This window comes from Procambarus clarkii, chromosome 70 (genome assembly GCF_040958095.1).
Source record: "Procambarus clarkii isolate CNS0578487 chromosome 70, FALCON_Pclarkii_2.0, whole genome shotgun sequence".
NCBI lineage: Eukaryota > Metazoa > Arthropoda > Malacostraca > Decapoda > Cambaridae > Procambarus > Procambarus clarkii.
The window spans coordinates 29516480-29538588 of NC_091219.1; the positions used below are offsets into that span (position 1 = coordinate 29516480).

The 22109-nt window shown below is 43.0% G+C and overlaps 1 protein-coding gene across 1 annotated transcript in view; it reads right to left on the reverse strand.

Moving 5' to 3' along the window:
* The window catches only part of LOC123775312 (bromodomain testis-specific protein), a 277850-nt gene that overhangs the window by 167390 nt on the left and 88351 nt on the right, over positions 1–22109 (reverse strand). Inside the window, 2 exon segments of the mRNA XM_045770359.2 lie at positions 1862–1963; positions 17906–17998. Of these exon segments, the coding sequence (XP_045626315.2) occupies positions 1862–1963; positions 17906–17998 (195 nt within the window).

Sequence of the window (22109 nt, forward strand, 5' to 3'; positions counted from 1 at the left end):
GGGCAGCCGTGGGGCATCCGGAAAGGCAACCAACCGAGCTCGTTGCAGCAACCTAACCCTTGCATGCAACGCAGAAGCTGCCTACAACCGAATATCAGTAACAGTGCACTGGGTGAACTGAAGTACATGCAAGGAACACCACTCGCAAGACTCTGGGTCAAGGGTGTCATTGACCCAACATGCAGCATAGCAGAGGCAAAGACGGTGAATGTCACCCCCGAGACAAGGGAACAGAGCAACCTTCAAACTCGCACAAGGCGAGGTGGGACTCAGGACTCCTCCATCAGACCAATGAGCCCCAAAGGGGGTTTCCAGGGCCCTTAGGCTGACTGCTAAGGGAAGCCCAGGCAAGGTACTGCTAACTAGTTATCCCAGAGCTACCAAGCAAACGAACTTAAAACTGTACCCCTGCAATGTGTACAATCCCCCCTTCCCAGGAAAACAGAACAAAATTAAAAGAAAAACATCACAACAGCACAACAGCTCCAGGAAAACAGAACCAGCTGCTAAGCATATATTAGAGAGCTGCACAGTACCTTGCGCCCCAGCCAACAGGAACAACCCCAGCTGACCCCAAGGGCGGGCAATCACTAAGCAGCTGAACAACTTATGGAAGATAACACTAAACTGCAAGGGCACTACTTACAGGTCACCTGTAATCTAATGCAATTACACTTAGAAAATTACCTAGGGAAGGTGACCCTAGGAGCTGGCAGCCCCAGTATTTCTTTAATCACTCCTGACTCGCACTCTACCACACCACACAAAGTACAATTTCCAGTCAAGAATGTAGCACTTGGCGTAGGCAGTTCTAATTGTCTACGAGACACTATAGCTTCGACACAGAACAGGCAGCAGACTAGGACTGCATCTGGTTGATGGGGCATCGAGCGAGTTCTCCTACATAGAGCTCCGCGACTCCGGCCATACTCAGCTCTCTGTTCTGCTCCAAGCTGTGTCTCACCGTCGATGACACTGCTGTATCCAGAACTACTAAATAAATATGAAACTCACTAAAAACTGTGTATATAATCTACTAAACAACGTAACAATCGTACGTTACATTGGTCTACTCAGTCTACTGTAGCATTGTAGCGTTGTCTATTCAGCCTGGTGGCTGAGTAGACAACGCTCTAGACTCATGGACCTATAGACCGGGGTTTGATCACCGCAACCGGTGGAAACAGACTGGCAGTTTCCTTCACCCTGATGCCCCTGTTACCTTGCAGTAAATAAGTACCTAACAGTTAAACTGCTGCTACGGGCTGCTTCCTGGGAAAGAGTGTGTGTGAAAAAACTAGCGAAACCCCACAAGCGAAACTAGGTGAATACAGCACAACACCACAAGGCAAAGCACTGCTCAAGGATTGCAGCCAGAGTCGATCGACCGCCACCCAGCACAACAGCCTCAGACCTGGGGTTGGGTAGCTGGCACGGGAGGTCTGGGGCTCCCCCTTACACTCCCGGGAAAAAAGAGAGTTGCGCAGACAGTGGCGTGGTGGCTGTGGGGACGTCATGCTCGTTTACTTGTTTTCTGTTTGGGAGTTATGCCTGCTCATTCGGCTTTCGGCTTGCAAAATTTGACCTGGTAGATGGCAGATATAGACTACTTCCAAATACACTGGGGTGCCAATAGACCATTGCTACTCGTGCCTCTCTGAGGGAGGCCAGGTTCTGGTTTGTGGTCTCTGGTAGGCCTAGAACTCAATCGATTGACTGTTGCCACGGTCTAATATATACACATGAGCCCGGTATAGCTCCAGGGCTCTCCACACAAAAGACAAAACAAGATCTTAACACTGCAAGGGGTAAGAAAACATTATGGCTACCTTATAGGTGTTACAAGAAAGCAATACTCTACCTTAACTGTGCCCAAGTCCATTGGATGTTTGATGATCTCGTGGTAATCCGACAACCCCAGAAGATCAGCATCCACTGGCTTATAAAAGGGCCACGCATAACCCTGAAAAAGAAAGCAATTTTTTGTAAAATTAAGAATGCCCTTTTTAAACATCATTTACTTTAATTTTAAAATAAAAACGTGATTTATGCAAAATTCTGACATACAGTACATTAAGTAATTTGTATCTTATGCCAATCAGTAATGTAACATTAGTAGGCAAATTATATATTTTAGGTAGTAATACATTTTTAACTTGCTGAACTTTCTATGTAATAATAAACTGAACAACTTCTAAATACAGTGGTACTGTAAATACTTGAGGTTCCACTGAACAATGTAAGCAATAAGGTTTGCATATTGATAAATCATAATCAGAAACTATAATACCTACCTACAGTCATACACATACATACATATATTGTTGAATATGACAAAGGGCAAGATTAATGATTCTGACACAAATCTATTTTTTTTTTTTTTTTACAAATATTGAGAAGATTCCTGTAAGAATCATTAAGCTTACCCTTACCCTTATATACTGGTTATAAAACAAAATTTATGTTACTGGATCTGGCTTAAACACCAGCTTACTGAAGGATGTATGTATAGACTTAGTCTGCGTTCGTACACACCCAGTGCCCTTAGCTTTGTCTGCCATTAACGTACAGTATTTATCCGCCGGTGGAAGAATAATTGTGGAATTGACAATTTTTTACTACAGCTCTTTGGTTATAAAACAAAATGTCTCAGGGGCTTACTAATAGTGCCTTATTAATGCCAAAAATGAAACAATATTTTGCAAGAACTAGTAGCAGAAAATCAACCAGGACGAGCACAGACGTACCCAACACAAGAACAACCGTACCAAGCACGAGAACAACCGTACGCAGCAAAAGAACAGCCGTACCCAGCAAGAGAACAGCTTGCCAGCAATAGCCAGCACGAGATCAGCTGTACCCAACACAAAAACAGCCGTACCAAGTACGAGAATAGTCGTACCCAGCACGAGAACAACCGTACCCAGCAAGAGAACAGCCGTACCCAGCAAGAGAACAGCCGTACCAAGTACGAGAACAGCCGTACCAAGCACGTAAACAGCCGAACCCAGCACGAGAACAGCCGTACCCATCACGAGCACAGTTGTACCCAGCACTGGTACAACAGCAGCCAGCACCAGCTGAACCCACAGCAGCAGCGAGCACCAGCAAAGCTGACGCAAACATCTAAAAACATCGTGTGCAGCGTGAACAGTTAGAACAAGTGTTAAATTTAAGTGTGTACACAGTGTTAAAATTAAATTTGCGGTAATTTTAATGTACAGTAGTTTTCATAAACTATATTGTAGTACTCAACATACAGCAGAACTACGTTTAATCAACACAGAGCTAACGGCATAATGCCCTGCAGTACGTATTTACTGTAGAGCATTCACAACTTAACTCCAACAATAAGGTAAATTTATGAATTACAGTATTTTTTTGTAGAGAAGTAATATATAGGTACAGTATGTTGTATGATAATGCATTTAAATTGTGTACAAGAAAAAAAAGGACACTGACACAAACGCCTCCTGAAGGTCACCTCTTGCAACGAATCCAACGCTCCAACGGACTGGGGTTGGTCCCATATAGTACATTGAATCGAGGTTGTACTGTATATGTATGTATGTATGTATATGGTATGTATATGTATGCATGTAGGGAGCCGGTCGGCCGAGCGGACAGCACGCTGGACTTCTGATCTGGTACCTGGTTGATGGGGTTCTTGGAATTCTTCTACTCCCCAAGCCCGGCCCGAGGCCAGGCTTGACTTGTGAGAGTTTGGTCCACTAGGCTGTTGCTTGGAGCAGCCCGCAGGCCCACATACCCACCACAGCCCGGTTGGTCCGGCACTCCTTGGAGGAATAAATCTAGTTTCCTCTTGAAAATGTCCACGGTTGTTCCGGCAATATTTCTTATGCTTGCTGGGAGGACGTTGAACAACCGCGGACCTCTGATGTTTATACAGTATTCTCTGATTGTGCCTATGGCACCTCTGCTCTTCACTGTGGTGAAGAGCAGAGGTGCCTCTGCTTCACTCTGATCCTGTGGTCCCGGGTTCGATCCTGGGCGCCGGCGAGAAACAATGGGCAGAGTTTCTTTCACCCTATGCCCCTGTTACCTAGCAGTAAAATAGGTACCTGGGTGTCAGTCAGCTGTCACGGGCTGCTTCCTGGGGGTGGATGCCTGGTCTAGGACCGGGCCGCGGGGACACTAAAAAGCCCCAAAATCATCTCAAGATAACCTCAAGAAGATGTATATGTATATGTATGTATATCTATATGTATGTGTATGTGTGTGTGTGTGTGTGTGTGTTACACAGGGAATAGAACAGTGCAAGAAAGATATGCAACTCACCTATGCACAAGTGGCCAAGGAGAAGGAAAAAATAGAAGAAGCAGTAAAGGAAGTCAAACACTGCAGCAACCAAGATAAAACAAACATTAGGCTGGAAGTGAGAAAAGAATTGGCATCTAACCCGAAGTTGGTGCAAAACACAGTTGATCGGAGTAAGTCCCTGATCATTTTTGGCTGCAAATAAAAGGCGATAACATCTAGGTCAGAAAGAGCTGTAGAAGAAGCTAAAGTAGTAGATAAAATTATTGGCCTCATGGAAGGTCTTACAACCATAGAGAATGTGTGCGACTACAGGAGAATAGGCAGGTACGTAAAAGGGAAAGATCGACCTTTGAGGATCACCCTAAACGGTGCCAAACAGATGGAAGAAGTACTAAGGAATGCTAGAAAATTGCAAAGTGATGAGGATGGGAAAGTGTGGTCGTTAAGACGAGATCTTTCAAAAGAAGATAGAGAGAAGCTGAAACTGAACCTCGCCGAGGCAAAACATTTAAATGAGAGCAGGAATGAAGAAGAAATAAATTCTTTTTTCTACAAAGTGATAGGGGTAGGCAGGGGGAGTGAAGAATAAGGAGAGGGGGAACAAGTTCCTGAAGATTGCATACACCAACATAGATGGAGTGAGATCGAAGATACTGGAGTTAAGTGATGTAATACAGCTGCAGACACCAGACATTGTTGCACTCACGGAGACAAAACTTGAAGATGTAATTTTAAATGAGGTCATATTCCCAAGAGGCTATTCAATTTGGAGACGGGACAGAAAAATTAGGAAAGGCGGTGGCGTTGCTGTGCTGGTAAAAGAACACCTAAAGGTGAACGAAATAATGACTGCCAATCCACAAGAAGTTGACATAATAGCACTAGAGATCTGCCATGAGGATGATAAACTAATGATAATAAATGCATATAGTCCACCGCCAAGCAGCACATGGTCAAAGGAGGAGCTAGATAGTAAACGTGAAGGTCTTATAACAATAATGAGAGAGATTATAGCGAGAGCGGATAACGATAGATCACGACTGTTGATAGTCGATGACTTCAACTTGAAATCCATAGACTGAAAAGCATATGAAGCTAAAACAGAAGATTTTTGGACCTGTAAATTTGTAGACCTCATCCTGGAAACATTCTTGTATCAACATGTTAAACAAGCTACGAGGATGAGGGAAGGGGACGTTCCCTCCACGCTAGATTTGATATTTACCAGGAAGGAGGAAGAGATATTTGACATTCAGTACCTTCCTCCCTTGGGTAAAAGTGACCATGTCTTTTTGGGAATAAAGTATGCAATGCGTTATAAGCTGGAAGAAAATAAGGAGGTTGAAGCAGTTGAAAAACCAGACTTCAGGAGAGGACATTATGGTGACCTTAGAAATTTTTTTAGTGAGTATAATTGGACAGACTTGATGCTAGGCAAGGAAGTGAATGAGATGTATGTCAAGTTTTGTGAAATATATCATAAAGGCAGAAAAAAATTTATACCAAAACAGAGATGCAGAACTAGGAAACAGGATTGGTTCAATAGAAATTGCGAGAGGGCTAGAGACCAAAAGACACAAAAATGGAATCAATACAGGAAGAGGCCGAACCCCCAAACATACCAGCGATACAAAGATGCGAGAAACAACTACACGGCAGTGAGGAGAGAGGCAGAAAGAAATTTTGAAAAAGGGATTGCAGACAAATGTAAAACAGATCCAGGTCTATTCTATAAATTCATAAACAACAAATTGCAGGTAAAGGATAATATTCAGAGGTTGAAAATGGGAAATAGATTCACGGAAAATGAAAAGGAAATGTGTGAAACACTAAACGAAAAGTTCCAAAGTGTGTTTGTACAAAATGAAATCTTTAGGGAACCAGATACAATAAGAATTCCAGAGAACAACATAGAGCACATAGAGGTGTCTAGAGATGAAGTGGAAAAATGCTCAAGGACCTCGGTAAGAACAAAGCAGCTGGCCCAGATGGCGTTTCACCATGGGTTCTGAGAGAATGTGCATCTGAGCTCAGCATTCCACTTCACCTGATCTTTCAGGCATCCCTGTGTACAGGAATCGTAGCAGACGTGTGGAAACAGGCTAACATAGTTCCAATCTACAAAAGTGGCAGCAGGGAAGACCCCCTCAATTATAGACCTGTATCATTGACAAGTGTAATAGTGAAAGTATTGGAAAAACTAATCAAAACTAAATGGGTAGAACACCTAGAGAGAAATGATATAATATCAGACAGACAGTATGGTTTTCGATCTGGAAGATCCTGTGTATCGAATTTACTCAGTTTCTATGATCGAGCCACAGAGATATTACAGGAAAGAGATGGTTGGGTTGACTGCATCTATCTGGACCTAAAAAAGGCTTTCGACAGAGTTCCACATAAGAGGTTGTTCTGGAAATTGGAAAATATTGGAGGGGTAACAAGTAAGCTTCTATCATGGATGAAAAATTTTCTGACTGATAGAAAAATGAGGGCAGTAATCAGAGGCAATGTATCGGAATGGAGAAATGTCACAAGTGGAGTACCACAGGGTTCAGTTCTTGCACCAGTGATGTTTATTGTGTACATAAATGATCTACCAGTTGGTATACAGAATTATATGAACATGTTTGTGATGATGCTAAGATAATAGGAAGGATAAGAAATTTAGATGATTGTCATGCCCTTCAAGAAGACCTGGACAAAATAAGTAGATGGAGCACCACTTGGCATATGGAATTTAATGTTAATAAATGTCATGTTATGGAATGTGGAATAGGAGAACATAGACCCCACACAACCTATATATTATGTGAGAAATCTTTAAAGAATTCTGATAAAGAAAGAGATCTAGGGGTGGTTCTAGATAGAAAACTATCACCTGAGGACCACATAAAGAATATTGTGCAAGGAGCCTATGCTATGCTTTCTAACTTCAGAATAGCATTTAAATACATGGGTGGCGATATACTAAAGAAATTGTTCATGACTTTTGTTAGGCCAAAGCTAGAATGTGCAGCTGTTGTGTGTTGCCCATATATTAAGAAGCACATCAACAAACTGGAAAAGGTGCAAAGACATGCTACTAAGTGGCTCCCAGAACTGAAGGGTAAGAGCTACGAGGAGAGGTTAGAAGCATTAAACATGCCAAAACTAGAAGACAGAAGAAAAAGAAGTGATATGATCACTACGTACAAAATAGTAACAGGAATTGATAAAATCGACAGGGAAGATTTCCTGAGACCTGGCACTTCAAGAACAAGAGGTCATAGATTTAAACTAGCTAAACACAGATGCCGAAGAAATATAAGAAAATTCACCTTCGCAAATAGAGTGGTAGACGGTTGGAACAAGTTTAGTGAGGTGGTGGTGGAGGCCAAGACCGTCAGTAGTTTCAAAGTGTTATATGACAAAGAGTGCTGGGAAGACGGGACACCACGAGCGTAGCTCTCATCCTGTAACTACACTTAGGTAATTACACTTAGGTAATTACCTGTTGATTGACGGTTGAGAGGCAGGACCAAAGCTCAACCCCTGCAAGCACAATTAGGTGAGTACATACACAGAACATAACACTTCCTGCGTCCTGCGTGAAGGGTCTCCACCAACGCTGCCCGATAAAAAGCAACGTTATTTGGCATGATATGCCGGTCCTGAAAGAGCCAAGAAAGAAAGGTCAAAACAACCAGAACAGACACCGACAAAACCCTATGAATGAAATGGAATAGCCAGAAAGACCACCAGGAGACATCATACTGTCGCTGAGAGGAAGACTGCAGGTGGGACACCACCAAGAAGCCACCTGATCACCATATAAAAGGTGACACCCCCCTATCAAAAAGAGCAGACACAAACAGCGAAATAGTAGGGCAAACCAGTGAAGAACCTCACCGGCCCTACCAACTGAAATAAGCAGTGGCCGCGGAAAAACTCCCTGGTTCAGACACCGAGCAAGTGAGCCTGAAACCAAGGCTGAAAGCTACAATGACATGACAACCTACACTAAGGGGCCAGGAGAAGCACTAGCTCCCAATAGGATTCGAGCCGAGTCAACACCCAGAGCAACAGCTGGGCCTAGAGATAAAGGTACAGGTACAGGAGAAAAGTAATCTCGCTCAGTCAGCAGATTACAGAACCAACCAGGAACGAAAACACACTGGACCTGATATTCACGAACAATGAGGAGCTAATCAGAGACATTACTGTCTCAGACATTCCATACTCAGACCACAAGCTCATTGAAGTGCAAACTAACATTAATAACAGTAGTAGGCCCAAGAGAAACAACAAGCGAGAAGGGCTATTCAATAAATTCAATTTTAACACTATCGGTCACTTTGCACCTGACTCACGTCCATTATTTTTCTCTTGATTCTTAACTTTGGACTGGACTTGCGTCCACTACAAAAATATTTGTATAAAATTCATTTTTCATCCAATCGACTTGGGGATACTTTCAAAATGAGCGCCATAAAATTCCCGTTCTCCTTGATAGGCCTACTCGCCGCGTGGTGCTTCGGCACAAGGCGGTGACCAATGACCTTCACAACCCAGGCCAACATGGGTTTCGAGCGGGAAGATCGTGCCTCTCACAGCTACTTGAGCACTATGACAGTCACTGAGGTATTAGAGGAAAAACAGAATGCTGATGTGATATACACGGACTTCGCAAAGGCTTTCGATAAATGTGACCATGGCGCGATAGCACACAAAATGAAGTCAATGGGAATAACCGGTAAAGTAGAATGCTGGATAAAGTAGAGCTATGGACCCCAGAGGGGAAGGAGGGTACGAGAACTCCAGGCCCTCCAACAAGAAACCTTACCCCAGAAGGCACAAGGGCCCAGGTAGGATAAAAAGGACCCCAAGTACTCCAAGCAGGCTTCCCCCTAGTCCTGGGAACCCCAGATGCCCAGGGGCAGAGGTATCTGGGGGCCCTTGGGCCTCTGCCCAGGGGCAGAGGCCCCATTCATGTCCACCACACCCACAAAAGATGGAGACTAGAGGAAAAGCTTCAAAGAGAGGAGTCTGCTAGGCTCCAAAGCCTCAGTGAGGAATTCGGGCTCAACCTTCATCCCCGAGTCCGAAGGGGCAACCCCCAAATCCAACCGAGCCTCATCCCAAGCTAAACCCTGCCCCAGCCCGGAAACTCTCAGACGTTTAGGAGCTAGACGCAAGGAGGGAAGGAGCAGGGCGAACAACAACCACCTGGAAAAGAAGCAGGGGTGTATATGGCACCAAGTTAGAAATAAACAATGCCTCTAAATCCTGGTTCCTAAAACCAAACAGGGCATTTCAGGGGCTTCCAACTGGGCAACCAACCTAGCTTGTTACAAAACAGAATACCCAGCATGCAACTAAGTCGGCGCCTGACCCTTAACATCCTCAGACGAGGAATGAGGAAATTCAGTAACAAGAGGAGAACATGTCTTGAAAGACTCAGGGTCGTAGGTGTCACCGATCCAACAGGCAGCATGACGGAGGCAGGATGGATGATCGTCACCATGAGGTAAAGGCAGCAAACACCCCTCTGCATTGCACAAGGCAAGACAGAGCTTGAAGACACGTCCATTGTACCCCCAATCACTATGGGGATTTCGTAGGCCCTACGGGAAGCCCAGGCATTGGGACCAGCTAAGCCAGTAACCCCTGTTTCCTTAGACAAACTTACACCTAGTGGTCGCAATGAAACCTCAGGACAACAACAACACAACCTATGCTAGCCTAATAGGAAGCTAGACATACCACCTCTGACAAGGAAGCGAGAATGCACTGAAAAAAAAAAAAACAGCATTGAATGTAATGAAACGCCATTTTTTGGGCGAGTCCCCAAGGCTCCACGGAGCTATCCAGGCTGAATTGATATGTATAACTTTCTGACATCAGTCAGTGTGCATGAAGTTCTTGCCTACTGGGGATCACGAGCCAGAACCTGGCCCCCCTCAGAGAGGCACGAGGAGCAATGGCCTATAGAAACCCCCCTGTGGTTGGGAGCATTCTGTCTGCCATCGGCTGGGACAGGAACCCAGAAAGGTAGGCGCCCCAAAACAAACCAATATTGTGGTTAAAATATTGCTACCGAAAGCCAACAAGTGGACAGATCTCCCCCCCCAAAAAATGAGCAAACTAGCATGACGTCATCACGTTGCCTCTCCGCTGTCTGCGCAAACCCCCTCCCCCCTCCCCAGGAGGAAGAAGGGGGAACCCCAGACCACCCATGCCAGCAATCCAACCGGCAGTTCTTAGGCTGGATGTCAAAATACCGGAATGCCAGAAAAAATTTGCCAGAAAATACTATTTCATTACAATCAAAGCTGGTTTTCTGGGGGGAGCTCCATTGGCTCCCCGGAGCTACCTCACCAAAGATAAGGAAAAGATGGAATGACCCGGGAGGCGGACGCCAGGCACCCTAATAGAAAATAAGACCACAAACCAAACTAAAGAACCCTGCAGACGACCCGGGAGCCCCGAACCCCAGAACAGGAAGGAAGGAAGGAAGGAAGGAAGGAAGGAAGGAAGGAAGGAAGGAAGGAAGGAAGGAAGGAAGGAAGGAAGGAAGGAAGGAAGGAAGGAAGGAAGGAAGGAAGGAAGGAAAGGAAGGAAGGAAGGAAGGAAGGAAGGAAGGAAGGAAGGAAGGAAGGAAGGAAGGAAGGAAGGAAGGAAGGAAGGAAGGAAGGAAGGAAGGAAGGAAGGAAGGAAGGAAGGAAGGAAGGAAGGAAGGAAGGAAGGAAGGAAGGAAGGAAGGAAGGAAGGAAGGAAGGAAGGAAGGAAGGAAGGAAGGAAGGAAGGAAGGAAGGAAGGAAGGAAGGAAGGAAGGAAGGAAGGAAGGAAGGAAGGAAGGAAGGAAGGAAGGAAGGAAGGAAGGAAGGAAGGAAGGTAGGAAGGAAGGTAGGAATGGAATCCGGGCAAACCAAAACAGGCCCACGGCCCCAGAGGCCAAGACGCGCAGAGAACAGCGAAGAACCGCAACCGAATGCAATAAATGAAGCACCCCCAGCCTGACCAACCAAACAGCAACCCAAGGACCCCTCCGTAAAAAAGCAGACCCAAATATTACCCGAAATGAAGGAGACTGCAGCAAACGAACAACCTACCACCAAGACCAAACGAGCAGAAAAAACACTGGTGCCGTAGGAGATGGAAACAAACTCCCCGACTCGACCCCCAGAGGTCAACGCTAACAAGAAAAAAAAACTCAATAAAAAAAAACACTAGAACCGAAGGGGAAGCGACAAACCGTGTTGAAGAAAGAAGACAGACGACCCGAGCCAACGATCAGGACAGCACCGGAAGCGCATGAGCATCCCGGAGGTGAAACAATGCACTAAACAGCTAGCGAAATGGAGCAGAAGGAACAGCAACACCAAATGCAAACTAGAGAGGTCCTGCCAGCACCGCCCAATACGAAGAGACAGTATTCGGCATCAGACGATGGTCCAGGAACAACCCCGAAGGGACAGGACAACCCTATCAGAGACCGAAGTACACCTACACAGTGATAGGAAAACTGGAAGGACCACCAAGATGAAGCACGCAGGTGGGAGACTAACAACGATGCCACTAGGACCCACACAAGCTATGAGAAACTCGAGACAAAAACCCAGAGACGTGAAGACTCGAGCAGAAGAATGAACCAGCCTTGTACTGGGCTGGGCCGATCCACAAAAAGAGGTGGAGCCGCGGAAGACACTCATGATCGGACATCAAGCAAAGCAGCTCCCCCAACCAAGGCTGGCAAAGAGCCACAAGGAAGACCCACCAGGAAACAAGGAACCCAAATCCCGCGAGCCGGGAAGGAACCAACCTGGGCGAGCAGATACTGGGAGGAGGAACGCCCCCCCCCTGATTTACAACTTTTAATTGGTCCTAATAATTCAGAGGACTTATAGAGTGGGTTCTAGCGGTAAAGGATCTTTGCACACACTCTAGGTCAGCAATTTCTTCGGCTCTGAATGGGGCTATTAGCGCAAAATTAGTTCACCCTAGAGAGCACTAGTGTCTTAAAAGTACCATCAATAGAATTGCATTCCTTGTTTGCATGGCCCTTATTATCCAACCTGTCATTTTTCTTACATTTGTGACAGCTACTTTATTGTGTTCTATAAAGGTAAGGTCTTCTGAAATGATTACTCCTAGATCCGTTACATTGCTTTTTCATTCTAGTGTGATTTGATTTTGTTTTATATATGGTTTCATATATGACTGAACTCTTCTAGTTTCAATATGGTTTCCATTTTAAATTCATTTTCCATAGTGCAGTATATAAAATATCATTATCTGTGGCCCACTGAAAGACCCGATTTACATCCGACTGGAGTTATGCCGAGTCCTCTATATTGTTCACTTGCATGAAGATCCTGGTGTCATCTGCAAATGATGATACAGTGCTGTATTTGCACAAAGCTGGAGTTTGTATCCTTGTCTATGTCTGATATTAGGATGAGAAAAAGTACAGGAGCTAGTACGGTACCTTGGGGGACTAAGCTTTTCATAGTAATGATCCGGAAATTATTGTGTTGACTATTACACTCTGCATTTTGTTTGTTAGGAAGTTGAAGATCCATTATCCTTACTTTGCCAGTACAGTAATTCCTTTGCATGCATTTTGTGTGCAATAACACCATATTCAAATGTGTCAAAAGTCTGTGTATATTACATCTGCGTTTTGCTTGTCTTCCATGGCACCCAAGGCCATGTAACATTCATATAGCAACTGTGAGAGGCAGGGATGCTCTGTTCTAAAACCATGTTGTTCAAGGTTATGTAGATGTTGAGATTCCTTGTGATTTGTAATCTTACTTCTTAGCACTCTTTCAAAGATTTTTATGATGTGGGAGGTTAAAGCTATTGGTCTATAATAATTTGGATCTGCTTTACTACCTCCTTTGCAAAGTGGTGTGATCTCCCATGTTTTAAGAATGCCAGGGATGATGCCAGTATCTAGGCTCAGTTTTGAAAAGATGTTAAGAGCCTGTGATAGTGCTGTTCTGCACTTCTTGATGAATATAGACTTCCACGAGTCTAAGCCTGGTGCAGAGTGCATTGGCATGCTGTCAATGGCTATCGTACTAAATCGTACTAAAGTATCAGTATTTCACTCATTTCTTTGTTGTCATCTGTGAAAGTTCTATCACCCTTGGGCAAAGGCCCAATGCAGGATACTGGACTTTGTTTTTGTTTTTGCATACCAGAAATTTTGGGTTCTTCTCTATCTCACTTATGGCCTTTTGCTCCCTTTGCTCCCTGAATGTGTAGATTCTACGATCTACGATGCCTCATGGCATCTCTCTCCTACCATCAGCTCAATCATTTCTATCTCCCTATAGAGACTTACTCGTCATTGTTGGGATAGATTAGAGAGCTCGAGATGTTCTGCCATTTGTTTTCTTCGCCTTCAACGAGTGCTGTTCTCGTTCCAGTTTGCATCATTTTCTTAGTGGTATATACCATCTAAATGTTTCTTGTGTTACAGTGCATATTTTCTCGAAGCACTGGCATTATGTAGTTGTTCTTCCCAGCATAGTTCTGCGAGGTCTTGGTTTATTTGTTCCCAGTTAATTAGTTTGTTATTAAATTGAAATTGCAGAATTCTTCTCCTCTTGGAGTTGAGATTGCCTGCACAGGTCTATTGCCCATGCTCATCTGAACTTCAATCGGTCTAGGAGGTTTTCTCTCCTAGTTGGCTCTACTATTTGCTGGTGTAGATCAAATCTGTCACACATCAACAAGAGGTCATTTCTGTGTGACTGATGAACAGACTGCTTCCTGGGATTCTCCGCTAAAATACTGTAGTACAGTATTTGCCACATTTTCCATTTTAGATTTGCATCTGGTGATTTACATACTGTACAAAGACAATCATCACATCCAGAATGTTTATTTTGGTTATCAGCACTTCCACCATATTGTTTGTGGTGTTTAGCAACTCTGTGCAGATGAGGGTGTCTTTGATGTAAAGGCTGACTCCACCTTGTAGCCTGTGATTCATGTTACATCTGAAAAGATTGTACTCCGGTATCCATATATCACTGTCATAATAGTCCTTAGTGTGAGTTTCAGTTAAAGCTGCAAATGCTGCACTTGCCTCATTTAATCCTTAGACCGCGCATATTGGGGGCCTGGTAGCGAAAAATATTTGAATTATGTAGAAATAACTTAAAAAGTTAAACAAATCTCCAACTTATTGGCTTCAGTGTCGTGAAACTTTCATCAAAATATTTTCAGAAATTGATTTTACACAAATTTTTAAAAAATAAAAACGTTTTGTTAATAAGAACACCTAATAACTGGAACTGAAGGATAATGCAGTAATAAAGAGATGCAAGCACCAGTCCAACGCTCAAAAAAAGAATAGTGGGAAGAAGTGTTCACTTAATGGATATGCAGTTGGTGCCTTTAAATCATTGCTGAGTAATACATAATAACACAAATAATAATGAATTGCTATGTTAATATGCTCTATTTTGTTGACCAGACCACACACTAGAAGGTGAAGGGACGACAACGTTTCGATCCGTCCTGGACCATTCTCAAGTCGATTGTGAGAATGAACTTGAGAATGGTCCAGGACGGAACGAAACGTCGTCGTCCCTTCACCTTCTAGTGTGTGGTCTGGTCAACATTCTTCAGCCACGTTATTGTGACTCATTGCCTCTATTTTGTTATGTATCATATAAATACATTGTCCAATGTTAATATATGTTACTTTCATCAATGTTCCAAAAATATTTTTTTACGGGAATTTTTTTTAAGGTTTATTTAGTTTATTTTTCCCTTTTGTTTATTATCTGATTTTGTTGTAGCCTTTACATCCTGGAGAATGCAAATATTTCCCTAACTATGTGAAGATAGTTGGTCGACAGTCACTACTTGTAAAACTTGGAACTTTTTAATTTTTTTGATGATTTTTTCTCTGATTTCAAGCTCTATTTTCTTGGTCTCTTTATGTTATTTTGATGATTAGGGACCATATTAGGGCTTTTTCACTTATATAAAGTATACACTATGAATAAATCCACCAGGGCCATGATGAGGGGTCCGAACTCACGCCCAGGATGTTCCCAGACACTGCCTTAGTTGACTAGGCCACGACATGGTCATAAGAATTGCAACCGGGATTTCCACTCATTTCACACAGTTCCTGCAGTCTCTCTGAGACACAAACCATGATTTTACACAATTCCCCCCATGCACTCAGGCTCTGTCAAGCTGTTCTACCTCTTCGCCCTCACTTCAATACACACACAAATCACAATAGCGTGATGCATCATATGAATAAGTCCACCAAGGCCGTGATGTGGGTCCGAACTGACGCCCAGGATGGTTCCCAGACGCTGCTTTAGTCGACTAGGCCACGACATGGTCATAAAAAACGATGGACCCAATGTGTCTAAAGGCCATGGGGGCCTTTTCCAGTAAAGTCGTGCCAGGGCTCGGGGTTCCTCCGATCGTGGTATGCCAGTGGTGCCAGTTTCGGAGCAGGCCCAGCCTTCGGAGCTGATGACGACTGGTCGGCACGGTGATCACTCTGCCCGTAAGTCGGCTTCTCATACGGGGCATCGGCCCTTTCACGGTATGTCCCATTGACAGGGCGATGGGGAGGAGGCTCGTGCTGTTTGCTCATGCCTGGTCCCACAATTTGTGGGTTTTTCGGGTCATTTCTTGCGGCCTACAGTGGCGTTCCCTATAACCAAACAGCCTCGAGGCATCCGGGTGACTAACCAACCTAGCGCGCTGCAGCAACCTGTAACATGCATGCAATGCCAAAGGTGCATGCACCCGAATTGCATGATCAGTGGATTGCGTGAAGCGAAGTACATGCAAGCACCACCACATGCAGGACTCCGGGTCGAAGGTGTCATTGACCCAACAGGCAGCATGATGGAGGCAGAACAGGTGATTGTCACCCTGAGACAAGAGGCCAGAGTACCCCTCAACTCGTATGAAGGGAGATGGGACCTAGGGGATGCATCAATCAGACCATTGAGCCACAGTGAGGTTTTCCAGGGTTCCCTTAGATGCTCTGCTTAGGGAAGTCCAGGCAAAGTACTGCTAACCGGCACCCTAAACTGCCAAACGAACTACTAATAGCTGATCCCCCGGGACGTGTACACACACACAGGGACCTAGGTGGAGGACCAGAAAGAATACAAAATAATAAGGGTCAACAACACCAAGGGGGCAAACCCTACACCAGGCAAAAAATAAAAAGAAAAGAAAAACACTGTAAGAGTACCACGTCCCAAGCAGAACAGAGCCGGCCGCTGTATTATGGTGAAAACAAGATGCACAGTACCCTGCGCCCCTACCAATGATGAAGCTACCTCCTACCCAGGGGCAAACGGGGGCACATGAAACACCCAAGCTGACTCCACGGCCGGGCAATCACCGAGCAACAAAAGACCATGGCAGAGGTAGGTCCAAAGCGACTTGTGGAAGACATTCCCAGGCCACAAGGGCCGTACTTACAGGGTACCTAGAGAAGACAACCCTAGGCGCATGCATCCCGAATACTGGTGAAAATACACCTGGTTCGCACACCACCACAGGACAGGACCACACCACAAGGCACAGCACTGGAACAAGTCTGGAGCCAGAGTCGCACGACTGCCAGGTCTCGCATCAGCCACAGAACTTAAGGTGTGGATAGCTGGCATGGGGTTCTAGGCAGCTTCCCCCCTTCCCCTTCCTGGGGAGGGGGGAACTGCACAAACAGCGGTGCGATGACGGTTGTTGTTTGTGCTCATTTTTCGATTGGGGGAGTTCTGTCCAACAGTTCAGCTTTCAGTATCGATATTTTCACCAGATAGGGTTTGTTTTGGGTTGCCTACCTTTCTGGGTACCTGACCCAGTCGATGGCAGACACTGAATGCTTCCAACCATTCGGGGGTTTCTATAGGCCATTGCTCCTCAAGCCTCCGAGGGGGCCAGTTTCTGGCTCGTGGTTCCCGGTAGGCCTATGAACTTCATTCGCTTGACTGATGCTAGGTTCTAATACATTCATATCAGTCCAGAAAGCTCCAGGGAAGCCGAAGGGGCTCCCACCCCCCCCCCCCCAAGGAAAAATTGAGCATATTTGAGGAAAGATGATAACTTGGGCACCCGGCCTCTTAAGTGGATTTGACAAAAGAGCTGGCACTGTTGTGCAATCAGCTCGGTAGACCCAGGAAAGGGCATGAAGCTGCCACCAAATGGAGGATAGTGAAAATGAGAAGGCAGCACTGCTGGTAGTAAGGTCCATCCTTTGCCAAATTACTGCGCTGCCAAGCGAAGGCCTGGAACAATTTTAATCCTTTGTGGTTGACGTCCAACAATCACTTATGGGCCAGACTAAATAATTTCAGCATATCAACTTGAAGCAATGCCTGAAATTCCCCCTGGAATTGTGCTGTATGCCACCCATGTTTGCCTGCATTTCCTGGGTCCAAGGACACTAGTGTCATCTTACATAAAGTTGCTATTTGTAAGAGCCCAGTTACAGGTAGTTCACCATTTAGCTTTAATACACATTGCCTTGTACTTTAAAGAATTTGTCCTGAATACAATGTAGTGACAAAAACAGTATATGTCATTTGTAACATTTGTAACCACTGCCCTGTATATAACAAAGAAATTTAACACTTACCGAATGCTTTTTAGAAAAAAGGTCTTTGAGAATTTCGTTGCAATTTTTAAAAGATTCAGAAACCTTTCCTTTTGGTTTCGTGCTATGCTGTGGCTGAAAAGAAAATTTCATAATTACTAACAATTAAAAGTGCTCATTAATTAATTTAAAGCAGTTATATTCATGTAATTGCAAAAAATTATAATTCACACCTAACAAAAGTATTCATTATCAATTGCAATCATATATCAAAATTTTAAAACAGCATATTATATTTCAAATAACTAATGTTAAGTTGGCTTATTAATAAATTACTACATCAAAACAACTTTATATGTGACACAGTCAGCTTTGACCCTAGGTTTACACAAGGGAAATCCAACTCAGGACTTTAAAATATGAGCCACATTCAATAATGAACTCTGACAAAATTTTAAAGCAAAGATTTACAATCTTTATTAGTATATGCAATTATAAGTTACTTAAAAGTTGAAAAAAATGGTATTATCCTGCCCATAAAAAGACTAGAAAACCATTAAAAATTACTTATCATCTCTTAGATAATTCATCTGAGGTAATGTACAATTAAGCTCTGTCTACAGAAAATACGGATAAAGGTTTTTACTACTATAGTAAATAGTTTTATTTTAATTCAAGATTCTTATAATGTTCTAATTGTGAATGCAGTCTACCCTTTCAATCAAAACACACACTACTCCAAAAGACTGAAATTCTGGCAACAGATAAATCAACACTGAAAATAACTACACTAATAACAAACATTGTAAAAAGATTGGTACTAGTTGATCCTTATATCAGATAGCTTAGTACACAGATGTATTAAATCAACCTTCAGTACCAAATAAAACAATTTTAACTAACAAGTTGAGAGATAGTCTCTTCTAAGTACTCCTGTCCTCCATACACGCATCCACAATAATATCCCCTTGGATCTACGATACTGTAATTCTAAATGCCAAATATTTTGGTTATGCTGTTCAGGATATCTAGTTGTGTACAGAACTGATGTGATCTTTGACCGAACCTTGTACTTTGTCAACAAAGTAATCGACAGATACAGCAACAATATATTACACATATAAGCACAACATATCAAACACATTCGTTCAACAATCAACAGCCAGCTTACACTTTTATGTGCTTCATACTATCTACAGGACCAAGACAGAACTACCAGTTTATACAACACAGCCAACCAATGAGAATATAAGTCAAGATTACCCACTCCCCTTAACAGGGAAACCATCTCACCTCTATTCATACCTGAATAAAATATATACTGCTGTCTGCCCATATACTGCATTTCCACTGCCTCCAAGGATGCTAGAATGTGCTTTAGCAAAATGCATCATTTAACAATCGGCATCAGGCCCATTAAAAATTGTGAAATTAACATTTAAAGAGATTGTCGGAAATTTCCGACACCCCAAATACTAACCTCCAACGCAGTAATATAGGAGTATCGTGTCAGGAAATCAAATTTACTAATATTATTAATTCTTAGTGTAGGAACACCAAAAGTTTCCTACTATCTATGGCTGCTATTGCATCAGCCGTTCCAGCTCCCAAGGAAAATATTCTTTATTTGAATCTGATTAAACCCAGTCTATGCTCTGCTTAATTTGCATAGTAATTTACATTGAACATTGATTTACAGTAATTCTGTTTAGAATATCCGGCCAGTATGCCGCAGGACAAATAAAACGTCCAGAGTAAGTTTACGCCCTTTAGGCAGTTAATCCCTTTTCTAGGAGATTAACTGAAGATATATTAACTTTATAGGAGTTACAGTGTATATTTTCCACAGCGTGGAGAAACAACTGGGAGCCAGCTGCCTCAACTTGTAATTCAAGTGTTCGCCAAGCTACCACGATGAGGCTTGGAATTTGACTGACTTTCGGAAGAATATTAGACGTACACCTACTAATCTGCTCGAGAGCTAAGCCCTTTAAATTATATTTATGATAATTGTAGTTAGTCTACTAATCTCACAACAAATTATTTACTCAAAAATATTTATCATTGAATTTATTCAAGTATATTTAAATTACACGGTAGAGTTTTAAGTCTACCCCCCGAAATTTGGTGGAAGCAGAAATACCCAACAAGCATCTAAATTTTAATACAGTCCATTTAATAATCTAATAACAATACTAAGAAATACTTGTTGGGAAATTCCCCCCCCCCAAAGATATTTTTTTACACTTCTTTCACAAGTGAAATACAAGATACAGTTGTACCCCAGCTTACGAATGCCCCTCTTTACGAACTTTTCAGGTTACGAGCCCGATTTCTTCGTAAAATTCGAATCAGGTTACGAACTTTGCCTCAGGACATGAAGTTTGTTGATACGTGTATGGCCGACCTAGCTCGTGGTGATACAGTGACCGCACCTCAGTTTACCAGTGCCTCACGCCTAGTGACAATGGAGCCTGAATTCTTTGTAAAGCATTTTTATTTTATTTTTTTTTGGGGGGGGTATTTGAACATATAAGTTATTATTATATATCTCACCATGGGTCCCAAGAAAGCCAGTGGTAAGGTTCAATCCTTAAGTTGTGGCATGAATGTGTTTCAGAACTAGACTTTGAGGGGTTTGAGCCTGAAACTGAATTGCCTATTGTTGAGGAAATTTTTACTCTGAGCCAGAAATTGGGCTTAGAGTTGGATGGTGCTGATGTGGAGGAGTTGGAGGAGGAACACAGCGAAGAACTGACCACCGTAGAACTCCTAGCGCTTCACAAGGAGCAGCAACAAGAGACAGCTGAGGAAATGTCTTCAGGGGAGGAGGCAGAACAGAATGTCCCTCAACAATTAGAAAGTGGTGTAGACTGTAGGAAATGCAAGCTTTTGTTGAAACGACTCACCCAGAACAAGCTGTAGTAGGCCGTTGCATTAACCTTTTTAATGACAATGTTATGCCTCATTACAGACAAGTGTTACATCGAAGGAAAAACAATCCAATATGGATCGATTTTTAGTGAAAAATTCAAAGCAGTGAGCCACAAGCAGGCCCTAGTGGTATGCAGGCAAAATGTGCGAGAGTGTACCCCAGAGAAGTCATCACTGCCTGATGTTATAATGGAAGGGGACTTCCCTTCCAAACACTAAACACCTCTCCTTCTCTCCCCCCCCCTCATTCCTCACCGTCTTCCACAGACCAATAAAAATCATCAATAAAGGTAAATAAAAACTTGTACATACTTTAGTACTAAAGATTTGGGTGAATTAGGTATAAAATTTACTTTGAAGTTAATTTTTTGGGGAGTGTGGAACAGATTAATTAAATTTACATTATTTCTCATGGGAAATTTGCTTCAGTTTACGAATTTTCGGCTTACAAACCATCTCTGGAAACAGATTAAATTCGTAAGCCGAGGTACCACTGTATATAGAAGAAAATTTGTGCAACAATTACTAATCTAAACCATTTGGCATTATTAAATTAAGATGCTCATAATGTATTTATGTGTAGAGCCATCACCAAAATCCAGGTCCCTCTAAATAATAAATAAAATTCGTCTCTCCTATTTCCTTCCAAAATTAAAATACTGTACTAAAAAAATATAAAAAATCTATTGTAGTGATATTTCAGTAATTTGTATTTATTTATTTATATATATACAAGAGTTCTTACATTCTTGCACAGCCACTAGCACGCATTGCATTTCGGGCAAGTCCTTAATCTTATGTTCCCCAGAATACAACCCGCCAAATCGTTTAACAACCAGGACCGGTAAACAGAAGCTACAGTTAAGGACTGACACACAGTATCTCCCTGGCCAGGATACGAACCCAGGACAAAGAGCTCGCGAAACGCCAGGTGCGTGTCTCACCAACTACACCACGAGGGACTGTTTACAACTAAGTAATTTTCATCAAATAATATATTTGTTTCTTATTTTTGCTAATATGGCTGTTCTATTTGTAAGCATTATTAAAAATGCACTATTATATAATTTTGTTTATTATTGTATTGTATGATGATAGTAATTGCACAACATTATATGATAAAAAGTGCTGGGAAGACGGGACACCGTGAGCACAGCTCTCATCCTGTAACTACACTTAGTTAATGAGATATTTGTGCTCTTAGTGGAAGCCACAGAGATATGTAATTCCCATCTAGGCAACAGTCAGTTGCCATTGGAACATTTTCTTATAGGGCTTAACCACAGACTGTAAATATTTACATGTATTTACT